Here is a 24,321-nt window from a genome sequence, read left to right as displayed (position 1 = left end):
CTCTTTAGTAAAACACCCAAATATCTTCTAATAACCCTTAGCCTTTTTTATAATTAAATTATTTTTTTCTCATCTAAAATTCCCACAAACGAATTTTAGCGGTGCTTTTTTTTTTCTTCAGCACTGAGTTCTCATGAAAGTTTCTTTTTTTTTTCTTCTTCATCTAACTGCAGTATCTCATAAAGTGCAAAGAAAAGATTTTTCTAAGAAATGAAAGGATGTAATCTAATCATTCTAGCGGAAATAAAATTTTGATAAAAAATCAGACCTTTTTCACGCATACTTTTAATTTCGTTTACATTGACTGAATTTCTAAAGAAATTTCCATAAATTTTCTGGCCGGGACCCATTTTTTTTGAAGTGGTTAATATTTCTAGCAACTACAGTCTTTTCAAAAGATAAAAAAAAAAAAAAAAAAAAAAAAAAAAACAGATTTTGTTACGAGTTATTATTAAATTACTCAGTTTAAACTTGAAATTTCACTGAGCAACAAGTTATCTTTAAATATTTTCGATAATGTTTCGCAATCAGCTTTTTATGTAGTAATTAAGTTTTATTTTCGAATAGAATTTCCTTTTGCAAATTATTCAAGGGTTTACCATTATTTATCTTGTTTAGATAGATAAAACAAATATTTTTATTTAACAGAATTTTTATTACCCAATAATATTTTCGAGAGACCAAATTTTTCACTTTTTAAAAAGAATATCTCAGAAATAATTCGAGCCATTCGTTCAAATTTTGTCATTTGAAATTACTGATTTTAAAATGATATAGAAATTCGTATGTCTTACAATTTAAAATTTTTCGATTGTTTTAAAATAAAATAACAAAAAATATTAAATAATAATTAAAAAAAAATTTTATACAAGGAATTATTTTTGGATAAATGAATTCTATAATTGTGGATAAAAAATGTTCGATTCGCTTTAAAAGTTCTTGAGATAAAGCGAAATAACTATGAAGAACATAAAGCGAAATACATTTATTTTTCATTCCAGAAACAGATTAATGAGCAAAATTAGACACCACATTTTTGTTTTTCAAAAAATATTAAAAATTTGATTTATCACTATCTTGAAATAGACTATACAGTTTAGAGAAAAATACAAACCCGTAAGAAAATAAGCCCTATGCAAACAATGTTGCAAATATTTTGACGACAAAAAACTTCTTACCTGAATTAAATTAGCATTTTCCTCGGAATTCTCGACAAAAAGCTAGATTATATAAAAGCTAACTTACCTCCGAAGATGATAATTTTCATAGAATAATGAAAGTGATTTAATACTTTTCACTTTCTGGAATTTATCATTAGAAAAGCACAGGTTGAGAAGCATTGAGCAATATGATATAAAACATAAAATTTTTAATACTATTGAGTTCAAAAATTTTTTTCTAACTTTAAAAGTAAATACAGATACTCGGGTTAAAAATATAATAAATTTGGCATATAACAAAACTCGGACGAGTAGCGAAATTCTGCAAAACTCGCTGAAGTCACGAAACATAACTTTCAATGATTGCAGTTATGGGAGTGAAAGTTGCGAGTCTGTTTGCATGAGTTTTCTATATTTCTCTGCAACATTTTGTCGCAAAAGTTGAGAATTTGTCGTCTTTGACAATTGAAGTACGCAAAGGAGCGCAGTATTCAGACATTTTCACCAAAAAAATGTACAGTGCGCAACATAAAAAAAATGGATAACTTTAAATAACTTTTGATCTAATGATCTGATTTTCCCGTTCAAGGACTCAATCTTAATGGTTCGAGGAGGCGACTTCAAATATGCTAATTAATTAGTGCAAACTATATTTTAAATTACTAAATCGGACACTAAAACGTACTTTCTCTGAATAAACATACCTTTTACGACGGATTCGAATTTTGGCTCCCCAAAAAAAGGGAGCTCCAGTATTATGGGATGTTTCCCCGGATGACCCCTGACCGTGGCAGGACGGGGTAAAACTTTGATTTATACTCCCTTAATGTTAACTGTACTCTTTGCGTATTTCACCATATCTAGAGAACTTTTTAAGCGAATTAAAAAATTTTTTTCACACAATTATGAAATTCGTTTATCCAAAGATAATTCTATGCAAAATATAATTTTCAGTAAGTATTTATTTGATTTTATTTTATTTCATAACAGTCGGAAAAATTTTGATTTGTAAGGTGCATAATTTCTTACATCATTTTAAAGAATACAATTTAGATTGCAAAATTTAAAAAAAAAGTGAGAAACCAGTCGAATCGCTCCTGAGAAATAAAATTTTAAAAAAGTCTGGTATTTAAAATTTGATATATTTTAGAAGTTTGAAATCCGAATCAGCCAAAAAAAAAAAAAAAAAAAAATTACGTTTTTTCAGAGAAGGTACGTTTTGTGTATGATTTCGAAACTTAAAAGACCGTCTGCACTAATTATAACTATTTAAAAGGTCACCCTTTTAAACCCTTAAGATTAAGTCCTCTAAGTCCTGACGATTCGACAATTAGATCAAAAGTTATTCAGGGTGATAAATTTTTATTTCAGCACTGAGAATGCACTGGCTTCAAAAGAAAAAAAATATAACAGCCTGGTTGTTATAAAATTTCATCAATGGTTCAAAAGTTATCAATAATTTATTTTTCATAGAGCTCCATAATTGTCAGCCTGTGTTAAATATTAATTTTTGTAATCTTACCTTCGCATTTGTAAAAAGTAGACTCTGATATGATTGGATAATTATCAACGAACTTAGTATCGATAACAAGGGGTTCACTAGTTTCTTCATATCCCTCTCCAGATGGAGTATATCTTTTGACCTGTAAATAAAAATAAATACTTTGTACAATTTATTATCACTCCCACATTTTATCAATCTACTACCACAAAAATACAATTCCAATTCACTAGTATATAAGACATGTTAACTCGATTCTTTGCATGGATGAAGGTTGACATCGTCGATAGCCACTATCTCCACAATCAAATTAAGTAATTATTAGAAATTTAAACGCAAAAATCTGTACGAAAAGTTTTGCTGGATTCAGTAGGGATTATATTATTTATTATATCACAATACGATAGCTCGTTCAAAAGGAGTTGGCACTTGGTTCCGCCTTCATCACGTGGTATGCGACGATACTATTTCGTTATTTTTATTTGACGATCGTATGGCATTATTTCGCAAACTTTATATGCATTTTTTTAACATTGAATATTTAATAAATTTGATGCTATTTCGCACCATTTTTTATAGTATTTCCCTCTTTTGAATGAATAGTTTGTCCTTTTTGAGAAATTTTGCTGGGAAAAAAAGCAGTTTTTAAATTTAAAATATATTTAATTAGCTAGAGAAACGAAGGGTATAGTAGCAGATGATAAAGCGAAGTAAGTGACTGAAAAAGAAGTCGCTATTGGTGTCGCATTAAGGGTTGTCTCAATGTCAAGCGCGGAGACGTTTCTCTTCTTACTCCCGCGCTGAAATGAACTATAATACAGTTTGCGGAATTTCTTATTGCTTTAATTAGCTAACTTAGCTCTCGATTCTTTTGATTGTTTAGGAATAGGACTTAAAATCGAATTAAAAGAGAAATTTTACTCCCGCGCTGAAATGAATTATAATACAGTTTGCGGAATTTCTTATTGCTTTAATTAGCTAACTTAGCTCTCGATTCTTTCGATTGTTTAGGAAGAGGACTTAAAATCGAATTAAAAGAGAAATTTTACTCCCGCGCTGAAATGAATTATAATACAGTTTGCGGAATTTCTTATTGCTTTAATTAGCTAACTTAGCTCTCGATTCTTTCGATTGTTTAGGAATAGGACTTAAAATCGAATTAAAAGAGAAATTTTACTCCCGCGCTGAAATGAATTATAATACAGTTTGCGGAATTTCTTATTGCTTTAATTAGCTAACTTAGCTCTCGATTCTTTCGATTGTTTAGGAATAGGACTTAAAATCGAATTAAAAGAGAAATTTTACTCCCGTGCTGAAATGAATTATAATACAGTTTGCGGAATTTCTTATTGCTTTAATTAGCTAACTTAGCTCTCGATTCTTTTGATTGTTTAGGAATAGGACTTAAAATCGAATTAAAAGAGAAATTTTACTCCCGCGCTGAAATGAATTATAATACAGTTTGCGGAATTTCTTATTGCTTTAATTAGCTAACTTAGCTCTCGATTCTTTCGATTGTTTAGGAATAGGACTTAAAATTGAATTAAAAGAGAAATTTTACTCCCGCGCTGAAATGAATTATAATACAGTTTGCGGAATTTCTTATTGCTTTAATTAGCTAACTTAGCTCTCGATTCTTTCGATTGTTTAGGAAGAGGATTTAAAATCGAATTAAAAGAGAAATTTCTCCTAAAAGCCAGGCTGAAAAATCTTTTTTTTGCTATGCTAATTAAAATTTTGATCAGTGTGTTTAGCATGGGTACATTTTATGTAATGTTCATTAAATTTTCCTTAACTGAATTATCTTGGATGATTTTTTTTTTTTTTTTTTTTTTTTTTTTGCTTTTCACTGTTTCACTGTTTGCTTAGAAAAAAAGTAAAATTTAAAGAACTGAAATAATTTAAAATAAAACAAAATTTATTTTAAAATAATAATAATTATTATATTTTGAATTTCATTTAATTTTTCTCAGAAAAAGAAATAGATTTTTTTAGCAACTATCTGTTATAAACGTAGGAAAAAAGTACTAATAGTATTAATAACGTAAAAAAATAGCTTCACTGAATTAGGCAAATAAAAAAAACTTTTTTTACTAGTAATGAGTATAAGAACCTCAATTGGAGAATACTTAAAAAATGCTTTGCTTAGAAGTTGCTGCTGCAGTTTAATAATATATCGGATCATATTGTACAATAATATCGTGTAATTGAGCTTAAGACTGTTTAATTTGCACCATATTATGATACAACTTAGCACCATACTGTTAAAATTTTTACGATTAAACAGAGTTTGTAAAGCGTTACAGTTTCCTCCAGCTCGATCGTTAATGCTATTTGAACTTCACAGCACATGCGTGAAAGTTTCTCAACAAATCGCTGCTGGTTAAAAAATAAGATTAACGTTAACATGCGACAAACTCTACACAAAATCTCTCACATATGGTTTAAATCATACCAAAATTTCTAACAGTGTCGAACCATCTTGTTTTGTAATAAAAATCTAGATTCTTATATCCTTAGTGAGGTTTCATTAATTTTGCTATAACAATTTTTTTTAAATTGAAATATATATTACCTGAACTAAATAAATCGAATCAGGCCAAAGAGTTAAAACAGATATGTTGTTGGCTGTGACTAAATGTCCGGTGACTTCCATAGCGTCGTCCATTACATTCCATGAAACTTCGTATTCTGTGAGACCTAGATCATTTGGTGTTTGTGACCAAGTAATAGTTGCCAACAAACTGTGAGAATTTTTACTACGTTCTAAAGACATTAGATGAGGACCCCAAGATCCTTCACGAGTGTAGCCTGGAGATTTGTAGTTGTGAATTAAACTGTTGACATAGGTCGTTTCGGCATAAGATATAAGGTGAGTTGCATTGGCGGCAAGTAAACCAATTGCTGAATCTTTATTGATCACTTTACCCTTGATGTGCACAACATGGGATGTTGTCTGAAAAAAAATATCAATAAATTATGGGGACTGAAAAATAAGAAAAAGAATTTTGTTTTATTTCATAAACGGTGTTGAACCAATTCTGAGTTTATGACTAGCAAAGCTCAACTCCGTAGCTATTTAATTTTAAATTCAACCTAGAAGACAAAGAAACTACTGGATCAAGCATTTTATTTTATTTTATAACCATAGGTGAACAGCCGACCCAATTTTTTGGTTTACGACTACTAATGTTCAACCCCGTAGTCTAGTAATTTAGAACCCAATCCAGAAGACAAGGAAACTCTTGGATCAAGTATTGGGAGACATTTGCCTTCATGGAGGACTTCTTGATGGAGCTAACCAGCATTTGCGTTACATGGAGAGGAAGACCACGAGAACCTCCCACGGTTAGCCTGCCAGCAAGGGGACTCTAACCCATGATCCGTCTACCACTGAGGATAATTTACATCAACACTGTGGTCAGGGCGAGTAGGAAGCAGTATACGTATCAGCCAACCATTGATGGGACTCGAATTTGGATCACTTCATTGGGAGGAAGATTTATGGATTTTTATTTAAAATAGTAATTTTTCGGTGGTTGAAGGGTAAGGGTGTAGGTAATCCAAGTTCGGAACTACCAAACTCTCACAGACCATAGTACAAATTTAATTAGTGGATAATTTAGAATCCCATATCCGTCAGGCTAATAGTGGGAGGTTTGCAGGTGTTTTTCCTCCTTGTACCGAAAATGAGGGGCAGTTTCAATTAATAAATCTTTCAGAAAGGCGAAATTATTTGAATGCTTGATTCAGGAGTTCCCTTGTCTTCTAGGTAGGATTCAAAATTACAAGTTGACTTTTGGTAACAGCAAATCCGACAAAAGATGAGCTGTTCAAAGCCGGTGATAAACTGAAATAAATTATTTTGATAATCTCTTAAAAGATGAGAAGAATTAAATAATTAATGTACATTCTAAGTAAAAGGCCTTTGGATTTAAACCAAATTAATTCTATTTTTAAAAAAATACTTTTTTGAATGTCTTACAAGGGTTATTAGGGTTCAATTTAAAAATTTAGTACTTGTAAGCATAGGAGAAAAAGGGCTCACTCAATATAATCTAGAACTAAATATACATCTTACTTGAATATAAAATGCTTTAAACCAGCTTATAACACAAGAGAATTTAATATTATTTGTTTCTGTTAACTCAGAATTCTAGTAGACTATTTTTATGGAAAAAAAAAAAATAATTTGCTAAATTTCTGGGTTAAAATTTTTTAGTGTTTTTCCGACTAAACTAAGGTGACCATATTTTCCAGATGGCGACCTTGAGGGCAGGCATCCAAATTGACCCGAGGAAAGTTTTGTTTATTCAGAGATAGTTATTAAAGTGTTCCGTTCTTTTTATTTTCGTTAGTACACTGTGAATAAATCTAGTTCAAATTAGAGCATTCAGAGCATACCAGCATTCAGAGCACCGGTACTTTTTACCGTAAAATCCATATTTACTGAATCTGATAAACCAAAATCTTACCCAAAAAAATCTGATATACCGTAATTTTTACAGTAATAATTATCGTAAAATCACTGAATTAAATCTAATTAAGTAACTATTACTGTAAAAATTACGGTATAATATTTTATGGTAAAAATGGATATTGTGGAAAAATGGATTAGAGGATTGCACCCTAAGTGCCCGTACTTTATACTGTAATTCGATACGAAATTTTTTACAGTGTAGCACTTAGAATATGTACCTTAATTTAGTTTTTTTCCTTTTTTTTCGCGTGCCTTCGGTAAAATATTAAACAAATAGACGTAGTAGTTTTGATATCAAACAATTGAAATAAAAAATTTTACTTTAAAATTTACATTTTGATTTTCGTTAATCTTACAAAATCAATTACATTGCCGTATCGGACAAACGTAAACTAATTTTTCTACTTCAGTTTAGCAACTCAATGAAACACTAATTGTTAGTTATTTTCTTGTACTATTGCCACCAACCGTGAGTTTCTCAGCAAGTTTCCATTCACAATCGTTCTCGTCACGCACGGCATGAGAATAATCATCTCAATAAGGGATTGTCTACAAAATAAATACAGTCTTTGGCTTTTATAAATGATTACTCTCGGAATTTTAAACCTACATTTAAATAATTACACGTTCAAACAAAATTTGTGTATTTCACTACGAACTCTGTTTAAAAGTTCGTTGTTTAATCAACACACTTGCTTTTAGTTCAAAAGTTTTTCAAAGTTTCTTAAATTCCATAATAAGATACTCTTTTTTAAGTTTTTCAAGTTCGCGATAAGTTTATTACACTTACGATTAAGTTGTTTAAATTTACAAGTTGAAGTTATAAAGTTCAGTTGAAATAATTAACTTAAGTTTCAGTTGTTAAGTTTAAGTTATTAATTTAAATTGAGTTAATTTTAAGCAATTTTAAGAATTTTTTTCAAAAATTTATTAAGCTAAAACTATAAAATTGAATTATTAAATTGATAGTTCCAAATGAATTTGTACCTGTTATATAGTTAAGGTAAATTAAAATTTTGAAGCTCATACAGAGTACTTGCTATATTTCAGATTTTTAAATTCACGACTTTTCATGACTAATTCCAAAATTTTTCATGACTTTACGAAGTTACTATTTTCTCCAACAAAAACACAGCAATGAATTCAAAAAAGCATTATAAAAACATGAATCGAAATGATAGGTATAACCCTAACTGTTATACTCTGCATCTTCATATTTATAGATTTTAAATTTAAAAATCAGAGTAAAGAAAGAGTTGAAGCAATAAAATATGAAAGCAAATATTTTTTTTCTGCAGAATTAAATTCTAAAGATACTTTTCTTGTTCATCAGAAAGGAAGAAATACTCAAGATTTTTCTGCTCTCATTTCGGAATAAAAAAAAAAAAAAATCGCCAATGACTGGCTTGCTTTAGCTAGAATTTTAAATTCATTAAATAAAATAACAAAAATTCTGAAAGTTCACAAAATAATTCGCTCTAGAAATGATGTTTTTTCTTTCATTTTTTGAAAGAACACCATAATTTTTAAAAAAACATTATAAAAACATTCGATATTTTAATAAAATATGACTGTGAGTCGGGATTTTGTTACAAATTCAGATATTCGTAACTACATGAAATTGGGGAGGGGGTAAACTCCATTTTAAAAATTAGATTTTCCAGCGACCTAAATCCATAACTTGCCATGATTTTTTTTATAAAAATAGTTAAAATCATAACATTTCATGACAAATTTTGTTCAATACCGAAACTCATGACTTTTCATGATTTTTCATGACTTTCCCGAAGCACAGATACTCTGCAACCTTAACTTAGCTTTAATCATTAAGTTAGAATCATGAAATTTTGACCTAAGTTTAATAAGTTAGGAAAATTGTTGATTTATTTATACCTGAGCTATTTGTTCCCATTCTTGATTTTTGTCTTTCAAGAGTACTGAATACAGTACTATCCCACTCATATCAGCTTGTTCCTTAGGCATCCATTCCAACAATACTCTATCAGTACTAAGGTCATACACTGATTTTACAGCCAAGTTAGATACTCTAGTTTCGTCTGAAATATTCAAAAATGAACAGAAATGATTAGATCTCAAATAATAGGCGTTGTTTAGTAGAAACAATGAATGCATTTATAAAGTGGGAAAGATTAAAATATTTAAAAATACAAAACATGCATTTACGATGACATTAACGATAAGTTGAAATTTTTTATATGCAATTTTTAAGCATAATATTCTATTTTAAGAAAGAAAGATTTAATAAAAAATCTATATAAAAAATGAATAAATTAAATTTCTATGAGCCAAAGTCAATAAAGAAAAATTATTAAAACTAATTACGTGAAATTTAATAAATAAATAAGAATTTTAATTTTAAAGTATAAAAAAATAAATAAAATTAAAAACAAATAAGTTATTTTAAAGAGGATGCTTATTTTTTTTCTACCAGAAAATACAAAAAAAATGATTTTAAGAAAAATAGAATATACAGAATAAGATATGTTTCTGGAAAAATTAAGTTATATTTTAGGAACTGAACGACTTGAAGTCCAGCATATTTTCCGGACCTGCAACTTCTCACAACATGGGAAATTTTTCCACTTTTTTAATAATATTATCAATAAAAAAACTGAGAAACAGCCTCTGCTAAATTTATTGGATCAAAATCGTACGCATTCTCCAAAACTTCTTAACTAACACTATGTAATTGATGGCAGATGAAAACATATATAAATGTTTAAATGAAAATCGAGAATTTTTTGTTTACGACGAATTAAAAATTGAGAATAAAAATTCTCTACACTTGATACTACTATATTTTTATTTTGTCTGGGATGACCTAATAAATATGAAGAATTGAATTGATAATACTCACTCAAATTATTTTCATTAGAGAGTGATTGGCATGCTTTCTGGCACCCTGGAAACTGCAAATACAAAAAGTAATAAATATCATATAAACAAATTACAAAATTTTTTACAAATTCAAAATCGATATAAAATAAACAGCATTATCAAAGATAACTTTCCTTTCTACACTGTTAGAAATTTCTTGGAAAAAATGGTTAAATAACAATTTATTGAATGGTTATTTTACCACATTTAATCAAAGCAGTCAAATAACCATAAATAAAATGGTAATCAAACTGATAAATTTGAGAAAAACTGTTAATTAACTGCTTTCACCTCATACGGTTAAGCAACCAGAATTTCATCGCACCAACAAGAACCATCAACTGAAGCTACTTAGTTCGTCGCAACTGCATACATATCATAACCGAGCGGGCTTATCTGACAATTTCATGACCCGCAGAGCTGGAGTTCGAGTCATAGTGTTGACAACCACAATGTTTTCTCCATTCTCTTCAACGCACGAAGAATATCCAGTGTCCGACACTCTCCAATGCCCAGTACCTTACGAAAAGCCGAGCTCTTATGTCTAGTTAAATAAGTAATTTCTTTATGTTTTTGAAAATGCTAGTTATAAATGGGTAAAACTTGTATAGTTTTGTATTCATGGTTTTATAACCATACTGATTGTAAATGGTTTCAAAACCATAAAGAAAAAAAATGCTCTTCACCGTAAACTTTACGGTTAATCGGATGGACAGACAGCTGCCGGTTATTTTACTATAATTTTAGAATGAAAATTTTAACAGTGTATAAACAAATTCCAAAAATTCTACAAATTCAAAAAGGATATAAAATAAACAGCATTACGAAAAATAACTTTCCTTTCTACTATTACGCCGAGAAAAATTAAAAAGGAAAATACCAGCAAGATAACTATTCTAGAAAGTTTGATTACCTTTGAATGGAGGAAAATTCCTATAAAACTAGATTCAATTTTACTGCCCACTTACTTTAAATCCTTTTTGTTGCGAAGTTTTTTCCTAAATATTTTTTTCGTACATCGTCAAGTGAATGAGGCATCATGCCTATTTTAGAACTCATCGTGAACCGCAACTACCATTTCGTTTAACTTCGTTGTCTGCATCCAAGAGTATCGTAAAGGGCCATTAGTATTGAATCAAAAGGACATAAAATCTGTTATTAGTGGTAGTAGGTACATCTAATGGTTGTCGCGACAAGGGGGGGATACCATCGTTAAGAGAAACGCCAAAGTTCGAAATAATGTTATCGTATTCGTGGATGTTTAAATGGATCTTCTCCTGAAACAAAAAAGTTTTTTTTGGCAATTTAGCGTGTTAGTAGGAATCATGTACAAGTCATATTTCTGCAGAGCGCCTATCAATTAAATTTTTTTTTCCCTATCATGATTATGTTTTCCGTGAATCTTCCCTGTTTTTGCTGAACAAAATTATCGACGAGTTATAATTTATAGTTTGTACCATAAAATAGGAGGTCGGAAGTACCATTTATGAGTTAGGCAAACAAAATTTATAAGAATATTCAATGAGCGAGATTTTTACAAAGTTGATTGCTTTTAGTTTACGTTTTGTATTAAGCATTCTCGCGAAAACATGGATTGTTATACAGTAGCGCTGAGCAATATCGTGAAATAGCAAGAAATATCGATATTTTCATATTATATATCGCATATAATATGGTAAAATAATTAAACTTATTAATAATTAATAATTACTTATTAATAATAATATTTTCATAAAAACATTTTAATGGCTGTTCTAAATTACTCCGTTATTCTACAATAAAACTAAAATACTGTTTTTCATTTATCCTTCTTTTTTATTTGTTATAAAGTTGAAAACTTAGACATTCATGTTATTAAAATTTCGTAACAAGATGGATGAACCACTCATATCTTCCGAAGATAAGCACCTGTTTTGAAACAAGTAATTACTTTTTAAATAAAAATTACTCACAGTTTAAGAAACTATATCTTCAAATCTTAGCCCAAATATTTTTTGAATTTCACGAAGCAAAATGAGCTATTTATTGTTTAGAAATAAATGAGACAGAAAGTAATAAACATCGTATAAGCTTTTGTCTGAATTTTAAACTTGCCTTGCTTTAAAGTAATATTTTAAAACAAATCCAAAAGATGCTTTTACCGAATACATTTCGGATGTTATTACGAATAAATAATTATTTTTCTGTTATTATTTTTCCCTGTTTTGTTGAAAATATTTTGATGGCAGTATTTTCATTTATTGAAACAGTGATTCTTTTTCAGTTTCTGAAAATGTAAAACTATCCAGCAAAACACTTTATAGAGCATATAAAGTTCCTCTGGCTATTTTTTTTATGAATGTTTAAAGTGCAAAATATAAGACAAGCAAATAAAATGTATAGTTAATAGCAAAATAGTGTTTCGAACAAAATTTTTTTGAGCTACCTGCTTTAAGAGCTCTTTTTTTACTTTTACATTATATAACGGCTATCAATTTACAGAGATTTTAAAATTGTCTAGTAAATATTTTAAAGTAAAAGATAGCAATGTCATTTTTTAATTTTCTGAGGGGTATTTTTAATTCTGATGGAAATAATAAATGAAAAAATAAATGAAAGAAAAAAATAAAAATAAATCTTAAAATAAAAAAAATTTGAAATAAATCTTAAGATAAATGAAAGAAAATAGACCTCAAAAATTTTTACATTTAAACAGTGATGAAATTTCATAGAAACTAAACTCATCGTATTAATAAATTTTATTTACTTGAATTTTGAAATAGAGCGTATAATAATATGCTTGTTAATATCTTTAATTCATGTAGGTTAATTTCTACAAAAATTCGAAGTTTTAAATATCGAATAAGTTCCATTGTTGTAAGTATTGAATAGAATTTTATTTCAAAATCTATAAGTAGCAAACACGAAGTAGTTAAATTACATGAAAAATCAATCAAACTCAAATGTGCTGATAACTTCTTTAAAAAAAGATTAAAATTATTTAAATAATGTTTATAGTTGTTGTTGTTAGTTTGCGTCGCACTAGACCTGCACAATGGGCTATTGGCGACGGTCTGGGAAACATCCCGGAGAATGATCCGAAGACATGCCATCACAATTTTGATCCTTTGCGGAGGGGATGGCACCCCCGCTTCTGTAGCCCGACGACCTGCGCGCGAAAAATAATGTTTATGGAAGCGTAATATTAGTTTCATATTTCTTGTCAGGTGTAAAAATTGTTAACAACTTAGTTTCCGAGCAGACGATTTTAGTCAGGTTTCAATGATTTTATGCATTTTTATTTTTATTAACATTTATGAATCATTTGAAAACTATTGGTCGCATAATTTGGTCTATTAAATATTAAAATAATTTGTGAAATATTTTATTAAAGCTACAAAGACGGAGGTTTAAAATTTGTAACTTCTTAACTATTAAACTCTATGTTAATTCCTTAAATTGTTATAATTCATTACGAATAGTTTATGCAAACCCTTATATCGAACGATAAATAATGAAATGTCAAACGATAAATTTTGAGAAATTTAAAACGAAAACGATTTTCTTTTCTCCATTTTCCTAGCTTTGAAATAATTTAATTTTCGTCTGCTTTCCTTTATTTCATTTGACTCGATATTTTTCGTCTGCTTTTATAGCTTCAGTAATGCAGTAATAGCTTCAGTAATGTTCTATAGAGAATAGTGCAAAGTGTAATGGAAGAAATTGCAAAGAATTTGCGGGTAAAATAACAAGAAATATACCTGGGAAAATATATTTAGTTACAAGTCCATTTAAAGCAATTATCGATATTGCTATTGAATACAAAAATAAACTGGATTTCTTAAAATTTTGTTTAAAAAATGCGAATATTCATGAAATCAATGACATGCAATAAATGTTGATCGTCTTGAAGTGTGAAAAAAAAACATCTTTGCCTACAAATCTCATGTGAGTATTATAAAAATTATCCTAAATTACGACTTAATCAAATTCTTAATTTTAATTTAACAATTTTGAGTGGTTTACTTTAGAATGTGTCATAATGACTATAACGTCACAAAAATAAAAAAACTAATAGACATTCTAATTTAGCTCTTACATATTGTTGGAAATTATTACAAAATGATGCAAAATAATATAAGTAGTTTTTGTATTATTGTGTTAATAATTGTGACTTTACTAAAATGTAAAATCTAATAGATAAATTTATATCAGATCTAATACTGTCATCGTTTGTAAATAACAAATTTTGTTACACAAATTTTATTAGGGATAGTGTTATAAATCTAATATTTAAATGCCGTATTTTTCTTTTTTTAATACACTTTTAAATATCTAACATTGAAGAATTAAAACAATAAAAATGTTTTAGTAGAAATCAAGTAAAGAGAAAATTAAAACAGATTTCTAGAAAAGTGTTGTTTTAGACTTGTTCTAAGACACAATCTTTAATTTCGTTATCAGCATTGTTATAAATTTAAAAGCGCATTTAACCATAATCTTGTGCAAGTTTGTGAAACAGTAATATAGGACTAAATTGAATAATATTATCGCGCAAATAAATCCTAGTTAAATTTGATCACACGGTAGTAGATTCAAATCGAATGATATTGTGTTGTAAATAAATCCTAGTTAAATTTTATTATTAGTCAGTAATATTTTCATCCTAAATTATATTTTCGATCAAGCAAATCCTTGTTATATTTTCTAACCTGGTACTAGGTTTACTTGAAAGGTAAGATTGCTGAATTTTCAAATTCAACGTTTAAGTTCTGCAACACTTAAAAAATTTGCAATACTTATAGAAAAATTTGTTTTATTTTGAACCGTAATATCCGGGCTTTACTTTACAATGAACCTTAAAATCGTACACATTTGCTGCAACGTTAATTAATTTTAAAATAAATCTCTTTAGCTTTCAAAGTCCATGAAGTCTTAATAATATGAGATGTATTATTATGGTTTCAGCAACTTTGAAAGATGTTATGGTTCTATTTGATATTCAAATGACTCTAATTACTGAGAAGTCTTAATATTATGGCTCGAATTAAGGTTGAAGTAAACTTGAACGATGCCGTGGTTAAATTCCATATTAAAATTAATCTTGTTTCCTTTCAAGTTCTGTGAAGTCTTTATAATATGGGACTCATTAAGGTTGGGTTGCAGCAAATTTGAATGATATCATGGTTTAAGACACTCCAAAATTTCTATCGGTATATAATGTCTCAAAATAAAATCTTAATCATAAATAAAATATCAGAATCATATTACCTTACTTCATTTGCAAGTAATATATGTATTGATTCAAATTAACCCTTTTAATTCAATCAAATTATCATTTTTATCAAATGTTTCTGCGTTTTTACTCCTGTTAAAATCTTAATCAGCAATTTAAGACCTCAATTTGAAAACTTTTAGGTCATGGTTATCTGGGCTTTAATTTTATTACGCATATCATGAGCTAATTTACGACAATATCTAAATATCAGGAACTATATCAAAGCATTCATTTTATGAACTATGACACGTAAAATACATAAAAATATTAGCAGGAAGTATTCACGTGAATAAGAATGTGGTTTCTTTTCATGGTAGCATTTATTTATTTTGTTACGATTTTTCACTAAAATGAATAAAATAACTCATTACTAAACAAGTAACGAAACCACTTACTTATGACATTATGACACTTTTCAGAACGGTTTTGCAGACATAAATTTTGGTAAATTATATTGAGTATGAATTAGAAATGAATACCCTCGTATTACGATTCTATTTATTGGAATAAATTATACGGCATAGTTTCTCATCTTACGTCGGTTTTCCTAGTCAGCTTAACTTTTTATTTGTTCTCATTTATTTCCAAGTGATATTAAACAGGATATTATTACCTCAATTTTTCTTTCGTTCCGCTTTTTTATCGAGCCATTTAGTTTGTATCTCATTATCTATATACTAAACAAATTTAACTGTTCTCAATTAAATAATAGGATATTACGATATTTTCAAATATTTCGATCCACTTTAGGGAGAAACTTTTAATGATGAAATTGATGAAGTAGCATAAATAGAATCATTGTTTGAATAAAAACAGGGCGGATGAGTAAATATAATTATTTCTTTAAATATTTAAATGAAATAAACTACTTTTCAAATCGAATATATTTCAAATAAAAAACTTTTTCCCTCAAATTTTGTTTTCAGATTTATTAAGATTTTAAATTAAGTACCGTTTTTCCTTGTTAAGTTATCTTAAATAAAGCTTGCACAAAAATGGAAAATTGCGCGAAAATAGCTGAAGCTTGCGCGAAAAGAAAATTGAGGTTGTTGCAAGACTTCGAGTTCAACATAGGATAATGCTTATTATTATTTATCTTAGGGTGATATCGGAAGGGTGATATCATTTTTTTACTAACATAAATCAGTTAAAGTTAATATTTTAAATGAATTTTTGGTTTCGTTTATGAAAAGAAGGAAAAGTATTATAACCTTAGAAATGTTGATTTTTTTAAAATTAGGAATGCGAATTTCTTTAAAAACTGTAAAAAAGACAAATCTTATCTAGTGCAGTAGTGCTATTAAGGAATAATATTTACTAAAACTATAGCATAAAACATTTAAGAAATAAGTGAATACATACTTCTATTCCAAGTGCGTGACACTCTTAATTTTCATGTTCTGAAAAAAAAATCTTTTTTTTTTTTGAACGAGTTGTAATTTTTATTATTTTTTTTTGGGGGGGGGGATGGAAGCGGATAAAGTTTAAAAGGTTTTAAGCGAATTTTAGAACAGCTGAGGTAAAATATTTTGTTGTACAACTTTAAAATATGAAAATATGTTCATTGAAAAGAAAGTATATATATAATCCGAAAAAAGACACAAAATAAAGCTACTTACACAAATATCGGGAACAGAACACATTGGTCCCCAAAGTTCAAAATTTTGATTCAGCATTTCACATGTTTCCCAACACTAAACACAAAAAATAATAATTATTTTAATGTGATTCAAAAATTAAAAAAACTCTTACTATTTTACTCATTTAAATTAAATGTTGTTAAAGTTCATGTCACCTTCCGTAATAAAATGTGTAAAGGAGAATATGAAAAAGAGAACAATAGCTCGTACGGGAGAATTCCAAAGAGAAAATAACAAAATTTTAATCGTACCCCCTATTCGGGTGAAACGTTCTACTCGATTGAGAAAAAGCTCGCTTCTCTAATCAGGGAATCTTGGTGAAATTTCTGAATGGAGTGATTAAGCTCCAATTGTATTTAAAAGTAAATGATATAACGAAATATAGAAAATGAAGTTATACTGAATATTTATGAGGAGCAGAACGTTTTGCAAACAATTTTGTGCAATACGCAAGCGGACCATCCTGAAAACTTTTAAGATTAAGATCTCATGCTCTAGGACTCAATGGTTAGAGAGGGAGACTTCACATATGTTAATTAATTAGTGCAGTCGAATAATTTCTGAGAAATCGAATTTTAAAATACGAATTTTTTAGAATTTGAATTCTCAGGAGCTAATTGACCAATTTCGCTCAAATTTTGTATTTTGCCATGTAAAATTACATTCTTTAAAATGATGTCAAAAATTGTATTCATAACAATTCAAAAATTTTTAAACTATTATAAAAAAATTATAATAAAAATATTAAATATTTACTAAAAGTTAGTTTTTGCTTGAAATTATCTTCGGATAAATGAATTTTGTAATTGAGCGCAAAAGTTTTTCAATAAGAATTTTTTTTTTTTGAGATATGTCGAAATACGCAAAAATATAAAATTAACATAAAGGAATCCTAACTTTGGACCACTATTGGGTCCATATTTTCCAGATATTTTGGAGGTCAGAAATCCGATTCCGTCGAAAAAAGATATTTTGTTCAGAAAAAAGACGTTTTCGTGTCTGATTTCGTAACTTAAAATATCGTCTGCACTTATTAATTAATATATTAATAAGTGCAGACGATATAGTAAGCCAATAAAATTGAGCTTATTTTAAGCCTTTCGAGCCTTTAAGATTGAGTCGTAGAATGTGAAGATCCGATCATTAGATCAATAGTTATTCAGAGTAGTCCGGTATTTTTAATATTTGTTTTATATATTTCGCTCACTACATAATAATAAGTGTTGAGACTTACCATGAGACAATCCAAATTTTTTCGACAATTGTCTTCCGTGCGGATTTGATGAGAAAACTGAAATATAAAAAAAAAAATTCAAAAAATTAAAAAAATGCATCAATACGAAACAACAAAATTTTTGAGTCGTTATCTTGATGTTTTTACGAATTTAGTATTTTTATCGTAAAACAAACAAGATAGCAACTCTGATTAAAATCAAATCTTACAAGACGAGCCGTCAAAATTTATAAGACTCTGAAAATATTCATTGAGTATTATGATTATAATTGAAAATTTTTATTAATTTACTATTTTAATTTTCTTGTTTTCTTTAAGTAAATAATGTTTTTCGAGGGGGCTTTAAGGAATAATCTATAGTAATGCAATTTTGATGATAATATTATACTATTTCTCATTAACTATATGCAAACTTTTTAAATTTTGAATAACGAAAATGTAATTAATAGAATAAGAAAATTTATTTGAACTTTATTTAAATTTAAAATATCTTCTTATGCTTGGCTAATTTTTCTGTAGTATTGTTTATAATACTAGGATGTTACACATTTAACGTTTGAATAAAATAATTTTTTTTTCAGGATATAAAGTTAAATAAATCTTGCATGATAGCTCAACTAAAGACTAACAGCCAAATTATACAATATGCAGTAGGTTAATAAAATTCGCTAACAAAATGACAGTGAGTGGTGATGTTTATACACTGACAACAAAAGAATGGTCAAAATTTATCGGATATGGCAAAATTTACCGCGTTTTTCGGTAAACTTCATAAAATATGATTTTATAATATGAGATAAAATTTGGTAATTTTATCTTGGTACCTTAGAGCATGGCCGAAAAACTTTTTATTCGGTTAAATTTACTTTTCATTTTTTGTATTTTGTACTAAATGTGTGATAATAAAAAGTGTAATTTTGAAAAGCAGGATTTCTGGTAAACCGTTGCCATATGAACGAAAATTATTGGTTTAAATGCAGTGTATGTTGGTTTCAATTACCAAAATTATATATTTTTTATGACCAGAAATGCTATTAAAATTCAATACGGTAATTTTACCAGAATTTCTTTCTTCGTCTAGCAATGTTATACAATAAATGAAGAAAAAAAAGTAATGTTTCAAAATATTTACTATTCATTTAATGCAATATATACTGTTTAGGTGCTAGCTCCATTTTATTTACTTTACTCTTCTATACGCATATTTTCTGAAATCAGAGTTAATCATAAAATTTGCGTCATAAATTTTACAGACTTTTCGCTTTTCTTTTTGTCCTCTAGTCAGTCAAACCTAAATAATCTGACTTATTATTTTATTTCGCTATCATTTTTTATAAATGCGTGTTTGAAAGTATGTCTTACTTCCTAATCCTTTAAATTCTAACCAAACATGGAGAAATGAAGTGAAATTACGTATTTAAATCAAAGAGCTATGAGATTATTTTGCTTGAATTCTTTTTTGAACTATAAAAGTTACAAAGTCAAAATGGATTAAAATATAAAAGTATAATAAAACGCATTAAAATAAATCAACGGATGCATGTACAATAAATATAATTATTTTCTTTTTCAGGTTTAGATATTTTATCTTGAGCTCCGAATACACTATTATTTCAAATTTCCCGCTTATTTTCCGAGCGAAACTAAAGCAGACATGACAAATGAAATGGTCTATTAATCTACATACTGGAATCAAAGAGCAAGGTTAAGACATCATTGATGCCAAGTAGAGCGCTATAGAATCATTTTTGGTATTTTTCTTGAATCCGAGAGCTGGGGGAAAGCGATCGTTATTAACCTTTTCCGACCTTTTATCATTTTATCTTTTTAGCTTGGCTTCTCCTTTTTCGAGGTAATCCCACGCTGGGGTACCAAACAGATGGTTTTGTTGGTGATGCACCCCTCCCTTTTGGATATCTGTAGAAATTCGTGGCCTAGTAGGCCCTACTGCAATCATCGCCATCTACCAACAATACGGCCTCCGGTGGAATTGCCCGTAATTGAAGAAAGCCTACTTTTCTTCTGAAAATATATATGTGTATCTTTTTTCAAAATAAAAAAGAAGTCGAAGTGATTATACAGAGTTACGTTACTGCAGCGTTTTTTATCGTGTAATGAGAGGTTCGGCAGGACGTACTTAAATTATATTTACGGAAGAATTATGTGGGATGAAATAAAAGAAAGAAAACTTAGGGATAAACTTGGTTTTAAGTTTGTTTGGGTAAATATTTAGACAAGTAGACTCAACATATCTTTATGGATTTCAATGCATCATAACCAGTTTCGGATTATGAAAATCATTGTGGCTATTATTTTGAATTTTTTTTTCATTTTTCATTCTTTAAAGTAAATAAAGAGGGGTTGAGAAGTTAGGAAAATAAAAACGGAATATTCTTTTGTTGTTGCTATTTTTAAATTTAAGAAAGTAAGAACAGAATTTTTTTGTGTGGTTATTTTTATAAAAATTAAATAACTCTTTTTGTGATCTTTAACGGTAAAATATATTCATTATATTTTTGTAGACTGTATTGGATAATTAATGTTCAATAATTACAAGCAAGAGTATCATATATATTTAATAATTTCCGCTGCGTCTTTTTATTTTATGTCAAAGTCAATTATTTTATAGATAGATAAGGGGACAGATAAAATTTAAAGAACATAATTTTGCTTTACTATGAATATAAAAATAGTTAGAAAATATAATAATATTCATAAAATGTAATATTTAAATAATATATAAAATGCCTTAAATGAAAATCAGCAGTTCAATGTTTAATAAAGTTATAAATTTGATAAATTTTTCAGCAATTTGGATTACTCAGTAAAATTATTTTTAAACATAGTTTGCGTAAAAATGGTTAATATGTACCCGCATTAAAGTGTACTCCAATGGATAATTAATGTTCTTAGAACAATAAAATTCAACTTAAATTTATTGCATTTGATTTTACTCTTAGTGAGTAGAATATCTTGGATGAAGATTTTTTATTACCATTTCAGTGGTTTCGATTTGCTATAGAATTTCACATAAATCAGCTAAGAAAATAAGTTTGAGAATACTTTAACTTGAATTTAGATGCAAATTTGTTTTGTTAATGTTTCAGTAAAATGGTTTTTTACTTTTCGAAATTTCTCTACATCGTAGTCTTTCTTTATATACTATAATTAGCTGCATTGAAATTATATCTTCAAGTATGTGATTTTATGATTGTTTTCATCATTAACTTGATAAGTAAAAATGAAGAGAAAAATTAAGAAGGTTATTTTTATTGTTATTTCCCTTAATTTTTAAAATAAGATAAATGTTTCCAAATAATAAATGGAATAGTTGGATAATTCAGATTTTTTTTAAAGAATAACGAAATTGAACAGACGTTTAATAAATTAACAGACCTACTCCTTGAAATAAAATCTTTTTTAAATTTTAATAGCAATTGAAATATGTCTTACAGTTATGTATTTATTTAATGCATTAAATTATATTAAATTAATTTATAAATAAATTGCAATTGATAATATTAGATATCTGCTTCAATTGAACAATTTATCGTTATTTTAATGCAAAAATTTAGGTCATCTTAAGAAACCTTATTCTACTTTTCATATTTGTGTAAATTATTAAAACTGAAAAAATTAAATAAACATACAAGCAAATGAATAAATAAGATCGAATAAGTTAAACACATCATTATTTATTTTGACTCATGTTTAAATCAAATGAAGAATCAACTATTTTTCTATCAGAAAGCTAATTTAAATGTTAAATTAAATGTAAAATCAATGTTAAAATAAATGTCAAAAATAAAATGATTTCCAGTCATTTCTAAATCTTGTAATTTTAACCACTAATGTTAGTTTTTCATTATTATAATATTTTTCACTAGAACACCAACTTTTTTTTTTTTTTTTTAACAGAAATATATAAATACAAGAATATATAAATATATAAATGCAAATTTAGAAATATATAAATAAAAATAATATTGTATATTTAGAAATGAAATTTTTAATTGTACATATTTAGCTCACAAATACACACTATCTCACTAATTTTACTTTCCTAGTTCAGCTTAATATTAAATTTTAGAAAAATTTTGTATTTAGAAAAATTTTAAATTTTAGAAAAATTTTGTATAAACTTTTTTAAAGGAGATGTGATAATATAAGTAAAAATATACAAAATCAATTAATCATATAATAGATTTTTTTACAAATAGCATATTTTACAACCATTTTTTACCTTTATATTTTACGCCTTTGCTGTATAATAAATTGAAACATAATAAAATGCTATATTGATAAGCAGGTTTGCAACATTATGAGCAAACTTAAAAAATTATTGTATCCTAGCTTAATGATGGTGTTGTTAAAAAGTTTGTCATCCTGATTTTGTAACCCTAAGTTTTACATTATTCAAAGCCTTAATTTCAAATTTTTATTACAACTGCTATATTCTATTTATTTTGAGATTATATAACTTATTTCAATTCAAATAAGAGAGAGAAATGTATAGAAAAGTGATAGTGATTATCTGACGTACAAACGGTTAATTTGCATGTTTTAAAAATGTATTACTTACTGTCTTCAAGGTTTTAGTCATAGATGTTGATTAAGAATTAGTACCAAACATGTTCATCATATTAAACAAATGAAAATTGCAGTTTGGATAAAATTTCATCACAGCGCTGTTTTACAATCTATTTGTTTTACTTTAAATTTTGTTACATAGACTTAAATATTTACTTCAGGGAAATTCCATTTTGACAAACGTTATGTTAGTGAACTTTAAAGACATGCTACTCACTTTAAAAAAGGCAAGTTCTTAAATATTTTTGTTAAAATCAATCTTGATGTTATTAATACTTTCTTTAATTCCTTTTTAAAGAAAATAAAAATGAAAACTAAATTTATTTTAGCGAAAATTATTGTAACATGAGTTATTTATATAAAGAGTAATAAAAGTGCTCAATTTTTTTTTATTATCTTAATTTCTATGTGTTAAAAGTTCTAGTACATCTTTTTCCAATCATAATTATGTTCAAATGAAACCACGGATACAAAATTAGTCATTTCTTTTTTAATTTTTAAAAAAAGTAAAAAAATAATAATGATAAAACTTGTAACAGGAGTTATTTATATAAAGAGTAATAAAAGTGCTCGATTTTTTTAATTATCTTAAGTTCTACATATTAAAAGTTCTAGCTCATATTTTTTCTATCATAATAATGTTCAAATGAAACCACGGATACAAAATAAGTCTTTTTTTTTTAAATTTTTAAGAGAAGTAAAAAAATAATAATGATAAAACTTGTAACAAGAGATATTTATATAAAGAGTAATAAAAGTGCTCGATTTTCTTAATTATCTTAAGTTCTACGTATTAAAAGTTCTAGCTCATATTTTTTCTATCATAATAATGTTAAAATGAAACCACGGAAACAAAATAAGTCTTTTTTTTTTTTAATTTTTAAAAAAAAGCAAAAATAAAAAAATAATAAAACTTACTGTATCAAGACATGAAGCTCTGCACCGAGTTATTGCAAAAACGGTTTCAATTCCTATATTCCCGGCAAATACCGAGTCCACGACGAGCACAGCAAGAAGAAATCCAGAGTACAACATGATCAAAACGAGTCCAACAATGTTTGGTTTCGGGACGAGTGGTGCTCACTTCTTAAATCTTTTCGGAGGACCCCCGCAAGTTCTTCCCTCCCCATCCCTAAATTGATGCTCCTGGCCTTGGCGAGTTATCGCTGAGGACTTAGTATCTGCTTGGCGATATGCTTTACTAGAATAAAAAACGGACTTAGTTCCGGAATTTGTAATTGACTACTTGAATATAAAGAGATATGAAATAGGGAGAATTTTATGACCAGCTGTAATGCTTTTGATTAGTTGAGGTAATTGATTTGTAGCGAAAAGTACTTGTTTAGAAAATTCCTGTAAGAAAAAATGCTGTTATATTATTGCTTCGTATTCAAAATCAAATGATAAATGCTCTTTATTTTTCAGCTTTGATTATCCAACTTAATTGCAATACAATAGGAAATAAAAGTCTGGTTTTAGAAGAGTTTTAAAAAAAAAGTTATATTTGAAATTGGTCGAAATTTTTTTTGGTGTTTTCTTCTAATTTCTGTACATTGGAAGC

General features: G+C 27.7%; 1 protein-coding gene across 2 annotated transcripts in view; it reads right to left on the bottom strand.

Moving 5' to 3' along the window:
* LOC107453510 (uncharacterized) overlaps positions 1 to 23,865 on the bottom strand; it is a 30,771-nt gene extending 6,906 nt beyond the window's left edge. For both annotated transcript variants that reach the window (XR_015430892.1, XM_016070378.5), the window contains exons 1-7: positions 23,679 to 23,865; positions 18,171 to 18,227; positions 16,916 to 16,990; positions 10,020 to 10,071; positions 9,035 to 9,198; positions 5,237 to 5,617; positions 2,683 to 2,803 (exon numbers count right to left, since the gene is read on the bottom strand). Coding sequence is in view for 1 of the 2 variants with exons in the window: in XM_016070378.5 (XP_015925864.1) it covers positions 2,683 to 2,803; positions 5,237 to 5,617; positions 9,035 to 9,198; positions 10,020 to 10,071; positions 16,916 to 16,990; positions 18,171 to 18,227; positions 23,679 to 23,795 (967 nt within the window). In the remaining variant the exon portion in view is untranslated. The remainder of the gene's footprint in view (positions 1 to 2,682; positions 2,804 to 5,236; positions 5,618 to 9,034; positions 9,199 to 10,019; positions 10,072 to 16,915; positions 16,991 to 18,170; positions 18,228 to 23,678) is intronic.
* Between the last annotated feature and the right edge of the window lie 456 nt (positions 23,866 to 24,321).

Source organism: Parasteatoda tepidariorum, chromosome 12 (genome assembly GCF_982258835.1).
Source record: "Parasteatoda tepidariorum strain Cologne lab strain chromosome 12, Ptep-v5.0, whole genome shotgun sequence".
Taxonomy (NCBI): Eukaryota; Metazoa; Arthropoda; class Arachnida; order Araneae; family Theridiidae; genus Parasteatoda; species Parasteatoda tepidariorum.
This window is presented reverse-complemented; position numbering and strand designations above follow the sequence as displayed.